General features: G+C 44.4%; 1 protein-coding gene across 8 annotated transcripts in view; it reads left to right on the plus strand.

Annotated features, from left to right (window-relative positions):
- Positions 1-18933, plus strand: part of DLG2 (discs large MAGUK scaffold protein 2) — a 5493568-nt gene that overhangs the window by 4926428 nt on the left and 548207 nt on the right. For all 8 annotated transcript variants that reach the window (XM_069639853.1, XM_069639851.1, XM_069639850.1 and 5 more), the window contains one exon: positions 6397-6573. In XM_069639853.1, coding sequence (XP_069495954.1) covers positions 6397-6573 — 177 coding nt within the window. The remainder of the gene's footprint in view (positions 1-6396; positions 6574-18933) is intronic.

Here is an 18933-nt window from a genome sequence, read left to right on the forward strand (position 1 = left end):
GTCTCAGACAAGAGATATCTAGAAAATAATAATCCTAATACAACTAGCACCTGGGGGAGAGGCTGCAGCCAATCAGGTGAACAGGAATGCAGGATGAATTCAACAATAATAGCCTGTGTTCCCTTCTGCCTATCAGCGTCTCTCACACATTCACATCCCACAGACCACCATTTACGAGTCCTCGCCCGGCTCACTCCCTCCTTAATATAGACACCTGTTATGTTATGTTATTTTGCATTTATATAGCGCCTTATGAACCATTGGTATGAACTCAAGGCGCTGGTAGGTTGAACGCCCCAGGAACCGAAGTTCAAGCCAGTAGAGATAGAGTCATAAGGTGCGTATGAGCACCGGATATGTGTGCAGCGGTATAGCGCTCCTGTGATAGCTGCTTCTTAGCGGTAGGTGTGGTGGTTGGGAGATGAAGAGTATGTGTTCGTTCTGGCAGGTTGTTATCCAGACCGATGCTGGCTGTGTTAAGCCTGAGGAGAACGCATAGGCTGGAGGGTGTGTAACCAGCGGTGTTTTAGAAAGGATGATGGGGAGTATTGAGGCAAGTGATGGTATGAGAACAGTTATACCAAATGGTGTCATAGTATCGCTGTGTTCTAGTTGAGTGGTGGTGTAAAGGAGAGAGTAAGCATGGAGATATGATAAGATGGTTTATATATTGAGGTCGAGCACACTCCAGTAGTTCCATGCACTTCAGCCATTCTGTGCACTGCAAAAACGTTCCATGCATTTCCACCAATCTATGCACTCCAGCCATTCTATGCACTCCAGCCATTCTATGCACTCCAGCCATTCTATGCACTTCGGTTGTTTTATGCACTACAGATTGTTCCATGCTCTTGAATCTTTTTTTTTTAAGTGTCCACTACGAGTTCTGTCTGTTCCGTGCATTCCATCCGTTGTATGTACTCGCTCAGTTCTAAGCAAACAATCAGTGTTATCAGTTCTATGTATTCCTTCTAATCAATGCACTTTGTCCGATCTGTACATGCTATCGCTTCATCATCCGGTCTGCTCGTTTCCACGTTATCTGTTCTCTATGCATCCTCCATCCACCTTCCTGACCCGTTTCACATACCCAGTTTCGTCCGTTCATCCACATACGTCATCCGTTCATCCACCCACTTCATCCGTTTCACCCTCTTTACCCGTTTCATCTATACACTTCTTCCGTTCCACCCACTTCACCTGTTTCACCCACTTCACCTGTTCCACCCACTTCACCCTCATCACTGGTACCATCCACTTTTCCGGGTCCACCCACTTCACCGCTTCTACCCATTTCACCCTTTCCATCTACATACTTCATCTTCCACTTTCTTTATCTATTTTACTCACTTCACCCGTTTCGTCCACACAGAACTTTCATTTCATCCATTTCACCTGTTGCACCTGTTCCACCCGTTCCATCCACATACTTCACCCGTTCCATCCACATACTTCACACGTTCCATCCACATACTTCACCCGTATATGCGTCCTTCAGGTCCAGGGAGCACATCCAGTTTCCCTTGCACAATGTCTCCACTATAAAAGCTGGTGTAACCATCTTGAATTTGTGTAGAGGTAAGAAGAGGTTGAGGGTGGAAAGGTCCAGCACAACTCTCAGGCCCGCCTTGTTCTTTTTCTGAATGGCAAAAATCCTGGAGTAAAAGCCCAAGCCTCGCTGGGAGGCTGGGACTTAATCCACATCCTGGCTCACTACGAGCGACCAGATCTCCGTCAGAAGAATTGCTGTTCCAACTTGAGGGAGTGGAGGGGAGGAGTGGCTGGGAAGCGTAGGCGGTACCCCATGGATACTACAGAGAGGATCCGGTGGTCCGCAAAATTCTGGCTCCAGAACTGTGCATGGAGAGCAAGCCTGGAGACACGTAGAACCGGAGGGGCGTGTCATGTCTGCTTTCCCTCAGAGGCTGTTGCGGAGGAGGGGGAACTGGAAAAAAAAAACCTACTCCACCCCCTTTTTGTTGCTTGCGCCGTTGGAGTCGACGAGCTGTCGGGCTCACATTTTTTTTTTTCAAATCACACACCAATGCAGAAAAAGAACAATTCAAGACAAACAGTGGTTGCTGATTTGGTTATAATACTTTTTCTCCCAGCAACCCCCACAACCCAAACATCAATTCGACTTAACTCCTCTGAATTGAAGGCCAGTGGCAGAGAGTGGTAACACAATGGGACAATCATTTTGAGATCTGATAAAATGCACTCTTTGGAAAAATGGATTCAACAGGCACAATCTTTTTTATACTTATTACCACAGATCCAATACGAGGGAAAGAAAAGCAATGGGAACATTTGATTTGCCACACCTAAAAGAACAGGCAGGGCTTTGTGGTTTTGGTCAGAGCACAATGGGAACAAAGGTGCAGTTTCATTTTGTTTGCCACACATGCAATGGAAATACCAGGCTTCACACTTCTGATTTAAAATGATGGGAATGAATGGGGAATTTCGTTATGCACCCTACACACTCACGTGTGGAAACAGGGTTTTGGGATTCATTCTTTTGGCAAATCTTTAAGTCTATACTGGCTCAAAACAGACTTGGAGAGCTTGTTAGTTTCAAAGTCCAACAAAACACATCCTGTGATTTCTATAAGGGAATGGATTGATTTACTTTAATTAAATATGCTAAGGATCTACACAGACAAAAAGGTTTTTTGCTATGGGGAAATGACTAAAACAATGTTTGAAAAATATGTAGGTCCTACAAAATCTATGGCTTTAGGGATATTTTTACTTACAGGAGAGGCCTTGTAATGAACATCAGGGAACAGCAGGGCACCTCTGGGACAACAAGGGTGTCAGTCAAGGATGGTCTCCAATGGCTCCTCGAAGGGGTTCCAGTCAGCTTCTATGTCTCCTGGTTACTGTCTCCAATGCAAGATGTGGGGCCTCTCTGCTTGGAGGTTTCTCACAAGAGTTCAGCAGCAGGTTACCTCCCAGAATAAGTGAAAAAACCCAGTTCCAATGCAAACTGGTCTACTTATAGGGAAAATTACATCACAAACTTGTCATAATTCTCACAAAAGAGATTGGTTGGTTTTCTCTACTCACCTCCCACCTTTGTGCAAATAGGACAAGCAGATGAGGGGTGTGAGTTAGGAAAGCTGTGGGAGGAGAAAGCTTTGTCAACCCAAACTGACATGTGGGTTCAGCCTGTTTCAACTCTAAAAATCTAACAACATGGTAAGTACCCTAATTTTTCAAATATTTATATGCATGGATATAATTTTAAGAACTACATTTTAAGGCAAATAAGATGAGGCTTGTCTGAAGTCGGCACACCCTTCCTATGCAGAGATAAAAAAAAAATCATTTACTCAGGAGCCGTATCAGTGAAAAATATGCCACGTCATAGTTCCCACGTTAATTTTGTCTTTCACCCTTGCACCAACTTTCAAATCTCTCCGAATCAAGGGAAGGCCCAAATCAAATTTGTATTAATAACTTTAGTTATGTTTATCACACCAACATCGTTTTGGCATGGTTCAAATGGGGTTACGGTCATCTCTAATAAAAGTCTGTGATGACCGTTGTGGCATATACGCTGCCCTTTTTATGCAATTATATGTGTTTTTCTATTAACTAAACTCCAGCCTTTTCCTTTGTTCTCTTAAATTTCATGTGATCAACCAGAGGTTGGCTCATGTTTATGTTTGTCCCTCCCTTCTTGGCCTTGTAGTGGCCCTGCAACACTAATGGATACTATGTGGGAATTGTGACCTCAAGGTCACTTCTGCTGAAAGAACAGGCATGGCCTTATCTGTTTCCACTGTGGTTTAAATCTAAGCAGTGTATTTCCTTCTATATTTTTAAGCAAGGGCCCAAATTGATGGTCGACAACCAGACCTCCCTCTCCAGGACAGCAGAGGAAAGGCCTTGGAGGTTAGGTTTCATCTTTAGGAGAAATGACCGGCTGCATGTAACATTCTGCAAGCAATGGCTTTTAAACTCACACACAGTCCATTTCACATGACATTTAATAATGCACCTGGGCCATTTATCCATATGTAATGTACTTCTTTAATCTCACAGTTGCAAAATACTTGAGTATCACTTCTGGATTGTCCATATGTATAGGGCAGTTATATGAGAAAACCATATTCACACTCTGAAAGTCTAGTGAGCACTTCTCTTAGCATACTGCCATTTGGATGAGGGAAAAGGGAAGTTATTTTATTTCTTATAATTGCAATGAGCTTGGTTTCACTTTAGAGGACTGGAGCACAATCTGGTATTACATTGAAGATAATGTACGCACTGTTGTCTCTTTACGTACAAGTGCAGCTACCCTTGGATTGAGTAAAACAGCATTGTCAACCACATGTCTCTCTTTTTCTTGCTGAAATGCATTGCCCATATCTTTGCACCTTTGGGATTTAAGCCCACTTTCTTTGCTTTGAGAGTTAGGCCTATTTCTGGTTCAATATGTCGCATGCCAGACATCACCATTTCTGTGCTGGCCTTATACTTCAATTGGATTCCACAAATCACTCTGGCCTCTTTTTTCCTGGCATTCAGGGGCTATATTTCACCCCACATTCCGTCCTCTGGTAGATTTCCTTATCCTCAAACTCTGTATGCAACGCTCCTCACAGACCTCGTGTTCCTGAGCCATAGAAATAGAAAGAGGAATGTTTTGCTTTCAATGAGCTTTCTTTCTATTTCATATAGCGGTCATGTTTTATTGTGCTTTTTTGTAAACTGGTGTGTGCTCTGAGCATGTTACGCTTAGATTGTGAACACATCAACAAAATGAAGCACCCATCACCATAAGCTCCCTGAATAATTGGGATAGTACATTAAATTAACTTATGCCCACGTTGTCAGGCTTGTCTCAGTTCAGTGGGAAAGGCCAGCCAGCCCAGTATTTACTTCCGGTATAAGCTGCTAACAAGCAAACAATAAATAAATACATTTTTACAGGGTTAAGCCATGTTGCCCTCATTAATGGCACTCTGTTAACTTGCGCTGGTTAACTCAGTTATCTGTTATCCTAATATCCAAAAGGACAATTCATAGGATCCTCACAGTGCTTCACAGTACATGATGCTGCACCAATGAATCACATGTATACTTGGCTGGTAGGATCAAAGCTAAGTTAGCGCCTTTAGATTCAAGAGCTGCATTTTGGAAGATGCTGTGCTTCCAGAATACAAATGTATTATTTGATTACCCTTTGCTTATGGGAACAAGGTTCTGTCAACAAACGCAAATAGTATGGAGTTGGTATTGTTCATGGAAATATCCTAGTAATGTCATTCATTAGGACGCTAAGGCAAGGTATTTTTCATGTGGGCTGTAATTTATTGTATCATAATAATATCTGGTGTGTTATATAGTGTTGCATAACAGAAATGTTAGAATACTTAGAAACAGGTTTTATTAATTAGCATCTTTATTACCCACATTAGAATACTCAGATCTTGACAAGGTTAGAGTAGGCTACTTGGGTTCCACAAAATTTGGAACGACTTCCTGAATTGAACAGAAATGCTGTGACGGTAATCATGGCTGCAGTCAAGATGTATCTGATATCCAGAAAGATATTGCAAATTACACGTATCATTTTGAAGACTTATTTCTTTTTAGCATCGATTCTTGATCTACAGATTATAGTACATAGCATTTTTTTAAATTACCCACATTTGAAGCACACAGTTGGGCGCTAAGGGTTTACGGGCACCGGTAAGGATGCCGGTGCCGGTAAACCCTTACCGCCCTATTCCAAGGTCCCTTAGCGGGTCCCAGCATGAACGGCTGGTCTGACCACCCGTTCTCTGCGGTTCCCGTTAAGGGACCTTGGAGCTAATAACGGGCCCGTTATTAGCGCCTTCCCCATTCCCATTGAGCCCTATCGGGGCTCAAATGGGGAATGGTTTACTGAATGGGGACTTACCGGGTCCTCCAAGGTCGGAATGACCTGGTAAGTCCCCATTCAGTCAGATCAGACCCAGAGCCGGGTTTGGAGGCAGCCATAGCACCATGGCTGCCTCCAAACTTGGAATGACCCCCACAGTTTATGTCCTTGGAAGGATGAAGGTGTGAGGCGTCCGGGAGGTGTACGGAGACCAGGTCCAAGCACCAAATCTTCCATGAGAGAGATTACGCTATGCCTAGACCTATCCACTTGTTAATGTAATATTTCAAGTGTTTGCTTTTTAAGGCTATCTAAAAATATTTTTAATGAAGTTAATAATAGGACTTCCTTTAAACGCTGTTTCTCTGAGCTTAATCGATTTGGACATATTAAGTATTGGCCAATTGTTTCATCGACCTATTGAGTTAAAAAAAAAGGTCAGACAAACAGAATCAAATCTCAAGGCATTTCAATTTTCAGGATTTCTGACACCTTTTTTCTGTTTTTGATGTTTGCAGAGCCATGTTTGATTACGACAAAAGTAAAGACAGCGGCCTTCCAAGCCAAGGGCTCAGCTTCAAGTACGGCGACATCCTTCATGTAACCAATGCCTCTGACGACGAGTGGTGGCAAGCGAGGAGAGCAATGCTGGAGGGGGACAGTGAAGAGATGGGGGTCATTCCTAGCAAAAGAAGGTACACACCCAGTGTAAATCCATTCCAGAATGGAAATTATGCAAATCATGATTTAGCAATATCAATTTTTTGTTGAACGTAATAATACAGTAAGAAAGCATCTAGCCATTTAGATTCCTATCTTTGTCAAGTGAGTTGTCCCTCTAATCATTATGACATTGAAATATATTGCAAGTGAAATTGGGAGTTTCCAAGGGAGGGCTGCCGCTTCATAAAAGCTGGACTTGAGTTCTTCTTTATCATGCACACAGCTGAAACTGAAAAAGGCTGAACATTAAGATTTGAAGTCACATTATTATATCTAAACTCCTTCCATGCACAGGGCTCGGCGGCACCTCCATAGAGTCTCCTGCTGACTCGTTATTCTCTATAATGGCAGCAGCTATCTAACCTACCTTCCTTGCCTCCTAGTTCCATGCTTTTGAGTGTCACTTCTATTTCTATTCATCATATTTATAAAGCGGAGTACATACACCACAAAGGTGCCTTGGCACTGAAACAGCTTAATTCAATGAAATCCATAGTGGCCTGTAGACCAACAAAAAAAAAGATACGCTCTTCTCCCAAACAGAAAACACCAAGTTTATGTTTGTTAATGGAATTTCTGAAGATCAGAGCAGATCTAATATGTACAGGAACTGAGCTCCACAGTCTGGCCTTGTGACCCATACACAACTTTGTATGCATTATTCTCTGTTTCAGAGGTAACCAATGTATTCTGGGAAAGGCATTTCAGTAGACTCATTTAGAGTGCATGGCAATTATCTAGACCTGAAGAAACAAATGCATTGTCCATGGTAACTTGTGCTGAAGGAGAGAAGTATTTAAAGAAGCTGCAAAGAAGCGTGCTTTGTAACAAGCCAGTTCGTGTCTCAGAGGTTGTAGGAGAAGATTGAGAGGTTGTGGTGTCCATTTTGACATCTAGATTGTTTACCTCTTCGGAGAGTCTCTGGCAAGTACGCAAGCAAGAAGGCCAGACATCTTCTGATCAAAGTGGGCTTCATCCAAAGGAATTAATACCTCAGCTCTCAAACCATTTATTTGCAATCTGTTCATACAGATCCAATTATCAATGGCAGAGAGGTAGGATTGAATATTCTTTATTTGGAGGTGGAATTGGCTGGTAATCTAGAGGATTATTTATGCACCGTTAGTATTTGTGTAACAGCACAGGCCTAAAGATTCCACCAGCTCTGTCAACAGGGAAACATAAAAGTTGAACAAAAAGGTTGACATGGTTGAACTTTGTGGGGTACTATAGAGTGAGCTAACAAAATTAATTTGAATGGGCCATGTCCACTGACTGTTCTGTATCATTTAAAAAGAAAGTATAGACCATGCCATGAACACCCTGATGACATAGATAATTCAGAAGAAGCCCTTGTTCGACTGTATCGAAAGTGAATGATAAATCTGCTTTTAATACAGTTATGCCAACCAATACTCCCAACCAGTGATGCTTCTGTACCCACGCCCTGGCAGAAACCTACAGGGTGACTATGCAACAGCTGGTGCATTTTAGCAACATCTTCATTTGTGTGTTTTTTCCAAGTGTTTTTTTTTCAATAATTTTACCAGGTATGGCAGATGGGAGATGGGTCTGAACCTCGAAGGAACATCAGGGTCAAAGTATGTTTTCTAAAGAAATGTCTTCTCGGTACCCCTGTTCAATTCCTTTGGCACTGAGCCAGAAAGTAAGGATGTGTTTAGGACAACTAACAGATCTTAAGGTAGCACATGCATACAAAAACCAAACAGTCTGGTAGAGTAATGGTTGTTGGGGGGACCAGATGCCTTATTTAGTTATATTACGTTTCTTAAATCTGAATCAGAGTTAACGGAGTATTTTTTTTTCTTTTTTTTTACTTGATTCAATTGTTAAAAAGAAACAATTTTTACAGGATTACAGGATTCCTCTTTGAAAATCCATCACACAGTTTGCAGTCAAAACTGTTAATCCTGATCATGCCAGCTTCTGTCATTTCAAGAAGAGATTTGTTTGCCTCCGGTTGTAGGGTTTATTTGTTCACGGTCCGGGAGTTTCAATAGAACTAGGTCTTCGTAGAATCCTGCCAGGGCTATGTTCCATCTGGTGTTTTCTCCATTCATCAAGTTGTTCCATCTCTCCTCTTCGTCGAAGCAGTAAGCATTGCTGAATAGGCGGCCCAAGTGGAGGGTGCGCGCTGCATCTACCCCTCTGCATCTTCAAAGCAAATGCTTGAGTGTTTCGATCGTGTCTGGTTGAGAGCAGAATTGACAAGGCTGGTATTTACTTGTTTCCACCTGGCCAGTATTTCATCTGTGTATAGAATGTTCAAGCGGATATGCAAAAAGTTTTCACGGAGCTTCCTAGATGGGCACTTTAGTAGGTAGGCTCTGGTTCCATTGACTCTAGCCGGGTTAACCGGCCCGTCCTTTGTAGATTTTACTAGCTGAGCTTCATCCAATGTTTGAATCCAGTCTCTCTCCATCATTCGCCTCTTTACTTTTCCTGGGTTATTGATGAGGTCATCCTGGGTGCATCCTGCCCAGTCAAGGCGTTGTTTGTTTTTCTCCTCCCATAGTAGGAGCATCTTAGACGTTCCTGCCCTGGTTTCTTGCACTATTGCTTTTACTATCAATGGTGGATGTGGTAGGAGCATCTTTCTATAGAGCAGGAGCTCATTCCGTGTTACGATGGAGATCAGTGATTGTAGTGTTAATTCTCACCTGATTAACACCACTTGGGTAGACTGTAGTAGACTTTGTACTTTACGCCAGTACAGCCCTTCTACTCTCTGCCAGAAGGATGCCGGAATGTAAGGCATAGCTTCTACGCTGTACGTTATTGTAGGGATAACTTTCATCCTGTAGAATGTTAGGACAGGTGACAAAGAGAAGCGGACGTACTTGTTGGATAGGATTCTAGTCTGTGTTATGAGAAGATGTGGTTTTTTCAAAAGGATTTCGCACACCAGGATTTCTTTCGCGTTTTTTGTTCAGTGTGACTACAAGGTATCTGAACTTGTTCCCGATCTCCAGAACTCCTCTCGTACCTTCCAGGCAAAGTTCTCTCTTTTTCTTGTATCCTTTCCCAAGATCAAGATTTTAGTTTTTTCTTGGTTGATCTGTAAGTGGTTTGCTTGCAGATAGGAGTCAAGGTTCGTGAGTTGTCTTTGCAAGCCTATTGGTATTTCATCCATCAAGATAATGTCGTCAGCATATAACATTCTTGATATTTTCTCTTCTCCCAATTTTGCTGGGAACATGCAAACTTTGGTCTTGTGTTCTTTGTAATCTGCTATATATGCATTGTAGAGAGCTGGAGAGAGGGGGCATCCTTGCTTCACTCCTCGGTTTGTTTCTATCCAAGATGATAATAGGCCTTGTTGGTTCAATCGTACTCACATTGATGTTTTGCTGTACAGTTCCTTGATGGGGTTCAGGATTGCTGGTGGGCATTGGTTGTTTTCCAGTTTTTCCCACAGAAGTGTTCTGTTCACACAGTAAAAGGCCTTTGTCAGGTCGATAAACGGCATGTAGATTTTGGGATGGCCCTCAATAACTTCGGCCTTCAAGGTGCTTATGGCTAGAATGTTAGCTGGCCTTCCTAGGTTTTTTAAAATAAAATGCTTGTAACGGGTCGCTCATGTTCCCCAAAGATGCCCAGCCTTGAAACTTTCCCAAATGAATGAGGCGAAGAGTTTCCTGATTGAATCTAGTAAGGCTATGGGTCAATAATGACTTGGGTTGTCTCTTGTGCCTTTTTTGAAAATTGGAACAGCTATGGCCTTCTTCCAGGACGGTGGGATGGCTGCCACTGTGTTGCAATTTTTGAAAACTTCCCCAGCAAACTTGGCCCAGCTTTTGGCCCTTTGCTTAAGATCGAAGTTTGTGATGCTGTCCGGCCCCGCCGCATGGGAGCCATTGAGTTTTTTGATCTTGCTGATGACAGTTTCTTGATCCGTAGGGATCTTCCATTTTACTTTTGTTGTTGATGGTAAGTGTGTTGAGGATTTCTCGGGGGCTTTATACAGTTGCTCAAAGTGTTTAACCCACCTCAATTCGCCCACTGCGTTGGTTAGTGACTGGTTGTCACTCTTTGCTTTGGAGTTGATTAGCGAGCAGCAATCATTCTTTTTCTGGCTGCATATAATACAAAGCATGGTTTCTGCGTTGTCTTGGTTTCTCTGATGTTTGGTGGCTTTCAGCCAGGATTGGTACTGTTTGATTGCTTTGGTTAGTTCCTCTGTTTGAGTTTTGAAGCCTGATTTATTTGCTTCTCTTTTTAGTTTTCTAATGTGCTTTCTTCTCTCCACCAGTTGTTTGTTAAAGATGTGTACTTTTGGAGTTGAGCGTTGAGCTCCTTTTTTTGCAGTGGTTTTAAAGACTGCTAGGGCTGTTGAATAGTCTGCAATATTTCCAGAGCTTGAGTTGTTGTGGATCGTGTGAGCTACGTAATCTTGCGCCAGTGCGTTGATAGCAGAGTCAGGGAGGCGAAGACGGGTGCCATAGGTGTTGACTTCTAGGGTTGAGTTCATTACCCGTTTTTCCTCTCTGTTTGTGGGCCACTCATAGGACAGTAAGTTGTGATCACTGTTTGCTGTTTTTGTCACTTTGAAAGAAATTAAATATTTTAGCACACTTCTGGACACGTGAATATAGTCTATGGCTGCTCCTTCCCCGTTTCTCCCCCATGTTGGAGTGTGACTGAGCTTTGAATCAGTTATGAGATGCAGGTTGTGTAGATCTCTAGATTCAATTAGTTTGGACCACAACGCGGCTCGGCCTCTTGGATTAACCTGACGTGCAAGTAGGTCGAAATTCAGGTCTCCTGGGATCACTATATGTCTGAAGTCCTCCTCAGTTAAGGCAGAGTCGATAGTCGATTCTAGCTCCATCAGAAATTTTTTGTTTGGTATTCGCAGCGAGTTCCAGTAAATGTTAAGGAGTAAGATTTTTTCTTGTGTCTCTTTCTTCGTGCTTGGAGAGGGAGTGGCCCAACTGAAGATAGATGCCAGAATGAATTCAGTTCTTTTGATGACTTTTATCAGGGTCAAGCTGCTTCTTGATTTTATCACTGTTATTAGTCGTGAATGTGGTCTTCCTGTGGGGCCCTTGCGGGCGAGGGAGTGGGCAAGCTCAAATCCGTCCAGAGAGGGTTTTCGAATGAGCCACGTCTCCTGCAGACATAGTACATCAAAGCTGGGTAGATGTACATCAGATTTTGTGGTCAAATGGAAGAAACCCCATGTGTTCTAAGAGCCCAGTGACAGTGTAGGTGTAATATCCGATCCCTGAGTGGTATTCTTGTGCCACAGAGCACGAGTTTCCTTAAGTGATGGCTATTTTGTTCTCAACCTGTTAATTTGTCTCTTGAAACAGTCGCTGTTGTTTCTATTTGGAATGGTGAGCGTATGCCCTCTGAAATTCCACCCTTTCTTGATTTTGGCATCCCAGCTGCTTTCGGTCGTCTTGTGTGATTTTCTCGGTCACATCTATCCGCACTGTCTTCTTTCCGGTGATGTCTATCCGATGAGTGATGTTGCTTTACTTTTGTCTGGTCTCATAACTGAGACTGCGCCCTGTTGGTCCAGGTTTCCTTTGCTGCAGTTTTCTCTTTTTCTCCTCGAGATAGATTTGTTCTCTCTGGAGGCCCTTGCGGCAGCCTTGCAGAAGGTCTTCTTGGTCTAAGCAATAAGGAATTGTACGGCCCACTCGTATTTCTTCTTCTCAATATTAATCGTGGACTATGGGGGAGCTTCTCCCTCGTTGCTTTTTCGACATTATTAGGCGTCACTTTGGTTGCCAGGCTAAGATCTAACCCAAGCTTGCTTAGATCTTCTTTCGTGCTCCATAGGAGTTTTTGAGCTTTGATCGAATTGATGTGTAAGTAGGAGCTGTCTTTTCTTCCATTTGGGTTGGGTTCCAGGGTATCGATGATGTTTGGCGAGGAGAACTGAACAGATTTGATTTGCTTAAATATGTTTGTAATCGCCTTGTAATTCAGGGTCCAGTTGCCCCGCTCTTCTCGACGTCTTTGAAGCTTAAACGTTCGGGATGGTATGGGTTTATAACTGTTGTTTTGGTCACCCAGCCAAGGTTTTTCTATCTGAGGATCCGGGCTAAGGCCCTTCTTAGAGTCATGGACACGTGACCTGTAATGTGTTTTAGGTTTGGTGAGTGGGCGACTAGATTCCCTGCGTCCACTTAAGTGGTGGTGGATCTCATCGTCTTTTTCTGGTTTGTCCTTTCGTACCTCTTGACTCCTGTTTTTTCCTTTAGCTTAGGACTTAGGTGAGCATGAATCTTGCGCCCGCTCTGAGTGTCTCCGCTTTAGTCCTTTAGGGTCTGTTGAATCTGAGCCTCCTTGTGTACTTTTGGTCTTGATTTCCCTGACCTGTGACCGAAGAGGTTGTGGCGAATGCTTGGTGCCTGCGAAAAACACCCTCTTGTTTCCATTTGGCATCTAGCAAGTGTCTCCAAGTTCCAGTATTGTCCTTTTTTGTTGTGGGGCTTCAGGAATCTCTGATTCGGAGTCTTCAACTGTATATAGACTCAGGTTCATTAGGTCGATGGACTCCTGTGATGTCTCCTCTAATGGTAGGTCCTCATCTCCTTGATCACTCTGAGTCTGGAGGAGAGGGGAGTTTTTCCACGTGAAGGTGTTATGGTTAAGTTCGGTAGTTTTGTGGTAAACTCTTGATTTTGCATTGGTTGCTCTTCTCCTGGCCTCTAATATCTCACTTTGGTCATTTGTTGTATTCCTTTGACTTGGAACAGTCTTTTTCTTTGCTTCCTTTTGGGTTGAACCCTTATGCGAGAAGATGTCGAATGTAGGGAAAATGTGGTCTGCCGTGAAGGTGAAGATTGCTGAAGTTGGTTTCTGTTTCGTGCTTGTGTTCACGTTCTGTTTGCCATCACCTTTTCTTCTTTTGTCGCTAGAGTTTGGCTGAATGCCGCCAGAGTGACCTGTCTGTGTGGACATCGGTAAGGAGGTGATGAGTGAGTGCGGATCTTCTTTTTGGAGTCTCGCAAGAGGTCTTGATGCAGCCAGTGGAGCAGTGTTCGGTGCTTTCGGTATAAGGTTTGGTGTGGAAGCCCCTATGACCTCTGTTTGGGTGTGTAGGGATTGTGTAGCCTTTGCCTAATGCTTTCTGTTGTTTAATTTGGTGCTTGGTTTCACCGTATTTTGACCTTCATCTGTAGTAGATGCTTGCTCCCAGTCCGGGTTTCTTAGCTTGACTGTCACAAATCCCTCTAAAAAAGTTATCTTGGTATGCATCATAGCTATGGGCGTGTTTTGGTCTTTCAGCGAGTCGTTGAGAGATTCGTACAATTTTCCAAATGGTGCCAATGTCACTGTGGAAAGAATTGTCATCGGATCTATTTTCTTTTGGGGAGAGTCCTGCAACGGTTTGCTGGAGATCTCGCTCATCCATCTATTTGGCATTGGAGAGTATCCCCTTGAGTCTCTTATGCTTGTGGATGTTGCTTTAGCAGCTCTTCTTATCTTTTCCATGGCTTCTACTGGAGAACTGTCAAATATATGTGTCTGCGATGGTTGTCTCATCGGAGGCGTGTTATTAATTGTCTGTCTCTTTCTAGGGTCCCTCTTGTCTCCATAAACTGAATCTCTTGAGTCTCTTGTGAGAAGTCTGGGTTCTGGTGTCTCTGTAGCTGGTTCAAGGCCATGGCCGTCTCCTGCACTCTGTTGACACAAATGGGGCTTGCAAAGAGTCTCTGGCTAGATTGTGGGCTCTCCTAAGAGTGATGTGGGAGTCTTGTTGATCTCATCCCCTGTTGTCGTAGGTAGGGGTGGTTGCCCTTCTGGGGCTTTTGTGGCGGTAGGTTTAGACACTGCTTCAGGTTTGTTTTGTAATGAGGTGGTTTTTTTCCTCGCAGGGGTTATTGGAGGAATGTTTAGACCTTTTAAGTGCATCGCAGTGTCTTCCACTATCGCCAGGAGCTCGGCGTCTGTTATGTCTTGCTGAGGGGCTCCATCTTGTCGCCCTTATTGGGCAAAGTACACTTTGAGCGTGTTCATAGAGGTAGCTGCGTTGGAAGCACTCACTTTACTTTGGTTTTTGCATGTTCTTCTATATGGTGTTTTAGAACGTGTTGCCTTTCGGGCTGATGTTTTGTGGTTATTCCTCATTACTTTGAGTGTTGCCAGCTTTCCTGATGGAGATTGTTCCACCTTGCTTGGCGAAGTTTCTACTGCTGCAATTGAAAATGCACTCCGGCTGCCCATATCCAGTGGTAGGGCTGAGATGCCACTCAGTGCAAAGGCCCCTCTTTCCTCCCCGCCCATCCTCGGGCACCTCTGCGGGTCGCGCTTCGAGGGAGAGACGCCTCAAGTCTGGGACTCCTCTCCCGTGAGGCTGGCAGCGTCTTAGATGGCGAGGGCATGAGGGGCAGGGAGGCCCCGCCAGGAGGCGAGACGAGATCGCCGATCTCCAGATGCGTGTGAACTGCGGCGAGGACACACAGAAGAGGCGCTGCGGGGCTCGCCTCCTCGTGGGTCAGAGCCAATGCTGCGGGCGTCGCCGCTGGAACTCCCGACTCATCACATGGGGTGAGATATCTTGGCTGTGTGGTTGCTCTCCCTAGAGTCTTGATGAAAGGGAGTGTAGGTTCAGTGGGCGGCGGTCCTACTATGGTCTCGGGGGACCTAGGGGCTGTTGTTTCAGTTAAAGCAGTACCGAGTTGAGGTAACTTTATTGCCTCTGATTTTTGTAGCTATGTGTTCGGAAGTGTTTGTGACATTGACGTCTCAGACATCACTTCCTGTTCTGTGGGGGTGTCTGCCAGCCTGTGCGGGATGTTCTCCGCTGCGGCTTCTGAAGGTCCGGCTGTAATTTCCATGACATATGGCCGGGCTTCTCCAGCCAGCTTGCCGCCGGCGTCCTTAATAGGCTGTTGAGAATTATGTTGTGCTTTGCGCTCATTTTGCAGTTCTTTATTCAACTGGTTTGGAGGGGTCGCTTGAGGGTCCATTAGTGAGGGCAGTGGTAAGGGCATTGCTGGGTGCCTACTCTCTTCCAGGCTTTCCCCTGCAAAGCTTGGTAGGCGCGCTCTTTTACTTCTGGTGCTTCTTCCCTCGCCCTCAACTTCCAGGGGCGACGTCTCGCTGTTGCTGCCATAGACTGCAGAGCCTGCGCTCGACTCTGCAACAGCTCTGCGACCACTCTGCGGTCTGAATGGGGTTTTGTATCCTCCCCCAGTAGAACGTGAAAGTAGACTCAGGAACTGGAGATTGCTGAGTAGAGCCTTCACTGCAGAGACTGCGCTCGACTCTGCATCAGCTCTGAGACCACTCTGCGGTCTGAATGGGGTTTTGTATCCTCCCCCAGTAGAAAGTGAAAGTAGACTCAGGAACTGGAGATTGCTGAGTAGAGCCTTCACTGCAGAGACTGCACTCGACTCTGCAACGGCTCTGCGACCGCTCCACGGTCTGAATGGGGTTTTGTATCCTCCCCCAGTAGAACGTGAAAGTAGACTCAGGAACTAGAGATTGCTGAGTAGAGCCTTCACTGCAGAGACTGCTCTCAACTCTGCAATGGCTCCAGAGTAATAGGTGAGGATGGAACTGTCATTTGGATAAGTTCCCCAAGCCCACCAAAAAAGTTGGGGTCAAGAGTTCTCATGGCAATCTAGTTTAAATTAGGGCTAGATTCAGCCGGCCATGGAGGAGCCTACGTGCCACACCTGACCCGTGCTCTGCTTAAGTCGTGTATCTCTTAGCTGTCTTCATAATCAGGCTTCAATGGCCTACCCAGCTGTGCACTCTGCCATGTGGCTTGCATTTCAATGTTGGCAGGCGCCTCTCCTCTGGTTCCTATGCATTTATTTAATTATATGTGTTTCCCAAACCTTACATGTTCTGGGTACAGGTGTGGTGTAAGTGCACCACATTAAGTGTGCAGACCATCCAGATGCAGGGTCACTTTTGATAGGAGGAGGGTAGGAATGCAGCATAATTAGCAGGGCACTGTTATGAAGTGTTTTTGTTAGTGCCTGGTTGATTATCAGATTAGTTCTTCTTTAGTCTCGTTTTCAGAATCAAACATGAGGTCTGGTGTGACGTGTGTCATGTAGAAAGCTGCGAGTCACCCACCCAAGCTTTTCAACGGGGTTTCCACTTCAGAAATGCATGAAGAACATCACTTGGGGCCAGATTGCACATGTGCCAAATAATGAGCCAAAGCACTTAGTCGCAGTTCGGATTTTATAATGTGGAAAGGAGGAACGAGTTTTTGCCTAATCCATATTTCATACAGATATTGTGCAGTGGAGTAACATGGTTTTTCTCATTTTTTCTTCCACTGTAAGAGAGAATAGAGCAAATAAGGTTTCCTTCAATTGTATCTATGGCCGTATTATAGAACATTTTTATCCGAGGCAAAAGCACACACATTGATTTTTCTGTTTATGCAATAAAGAAATAAAAAATAAAACTGCTCTACTTTTCTAATGCTAAAGATGGGATTACGTTTGAGGCCAAATCCGTTTCTATTGTCATAGAGCGAACATATTACAAAAATCAGACTTTCTCATCTCTGGCATAATATTAACATCCTCACCTGCTACGGATGAGTGCAAGACCTGTTCTCCCTTGCATATTACACAAGGAGCAAAGCTGCGACTCAATGCATGTGCTTAATGTTAGCATCAGTGCAAATGTTAGATAATCGGACGAGGCTGTGCCTGCAACTGCTCTGAAAGTGGGTGCTCAGAGAAAGGTACCTCAAGTACATGCCTAGAGCCGCTTAGCATATACGGGTAAGCAGCATGGGAAGAGAAGAGAAGGTAATCCACACTTCAAGTACAAGCAAAAAGAAAAGGTCTATTCCATTAATAGAATTTTACATGGGCAATGAGTACACGCACACAGCGCTTCTTCAACCACACTACCAAAAATAACTTTAGTATAGTTTAGTGTAAAAGTAAGTCAGGCCAAGGAAGATTACCATAAACGGGTAAAACAACACAAATTCATTATGGTGTGTCGAAGGTGGCAACTGTTGGTGCTAACCAGATTGAATAAAGACCATGCCGCTTTTTTTTAGATTTTGAACCGCACGGACTCAACCACCCATGCCCTAAATGGAGTCAATGAGGCCAACTGGGTCACGCACATTGGCCTGATCTTGGGGGACGAGGAGCTGAACATCTTCAGGGGGCCGCAAACAGGGAATAAATGGATTTATAAGAGATCGCAATACGACATTGAGCTGGTAATTTGCTCCATCAAGGCGTCCACAGCACCGGGTGCGTACAGAATTTGTAGCAATGTCGTCAGGGCTGACCCTCGAACATGGGCGGCCACGCTGTACTCCCTCTTCGGGTGTATTGAAGCATTACAGAGCATCATAGCAGAACGCATTATTGTGCCTGTCCTAAAAAAGGGACACCATGATGACCCTAAGAACTACCACATGCTAGCAATGCTAGATGTTCCCGGCGAAATCTTTGCCAGAATATTTGCTGGAGAAATTGTCGCAACGGCAAGAACTGCTAGGCATTATTCCCATATTCCAAACTGGAATTCTGAAAAAGTCCAACACCAGCATCAATACTCTGGCCTTGACCACAGTAATCGAACAGGCATGGATGATGAAGAAGGTTCCTGTTTATGTTGCATTTATCAATTTGAGTACAGCATCAAATACTGTAGATCGCAACAGACTCTGGAGAATATTAGAATTATTAAACATACCTCCTGGCCTGCTGAAGATGCTGGTGCTCCTATTCTCCCAAAAGAGGGGAACGGTGAGGATAGACCAATCAGAAGGGTGCACGGCCTGGGTCCCAACTTCTAGGGGCCTGAAGCAGGGTGTACCGTAGCCCTGACTCTGTGTAACTTATAAACAGCTGACATGGGTCAGGCCCTGAACCACCCCTCTGCTGTACCCCCAAAATTGGGTTCTGCACAGCTCCAACGCTCGGCTGCGCAGATGATTTGGCCATTTTAGATCTGACTCCGGGTGGGCTACAAATCTCCCTGCATAATTTAAAGAGGTACATGGATGATAACTCCCTGATTATTAATATCTCCAAGTCTAAGATAATGGTATTCAAACCTCCAAAGAAAAGAAAAAATGGCGATGCAAAACCTCCTTGGGTGTCCAGGCAGAGGTGGTAAAGTCCTAAAAATATCTGGGAACAGATGGACCCTATGAAGCTGAAGAGTAACATTGCTTTGGGAGGAATTCGTTCATTTTGTAAAAAGGGGGAAGGATATTCGGTGTATGCTTTACTGCATCTTTATCAGGCCAAAGTGGTCCCACTGATGATATATGGCATGGTATCTTGGCCCCTATCCAAAAGCAAGGATCTGGCGGGCCTTGAACAGGACTGATCAAGAGCCTGCTACGG

This window comes from Ambystoma mexicanum, chromosome 7q (assembly GCF_040938575.1).
Source record: "Ambystoma mexicanum isolate Mex_15411 chromosome 7q, UKY_AmexF1_1, whole genome shotgun sequence".
Classification (NCBI taxonomy): domain Eukaryota; kingdom Metazoa; phylum Chordata; class Amphibia; order Caudata; family Ambystomatidae; genus Ambystoma; species Ambystoma mexicanum.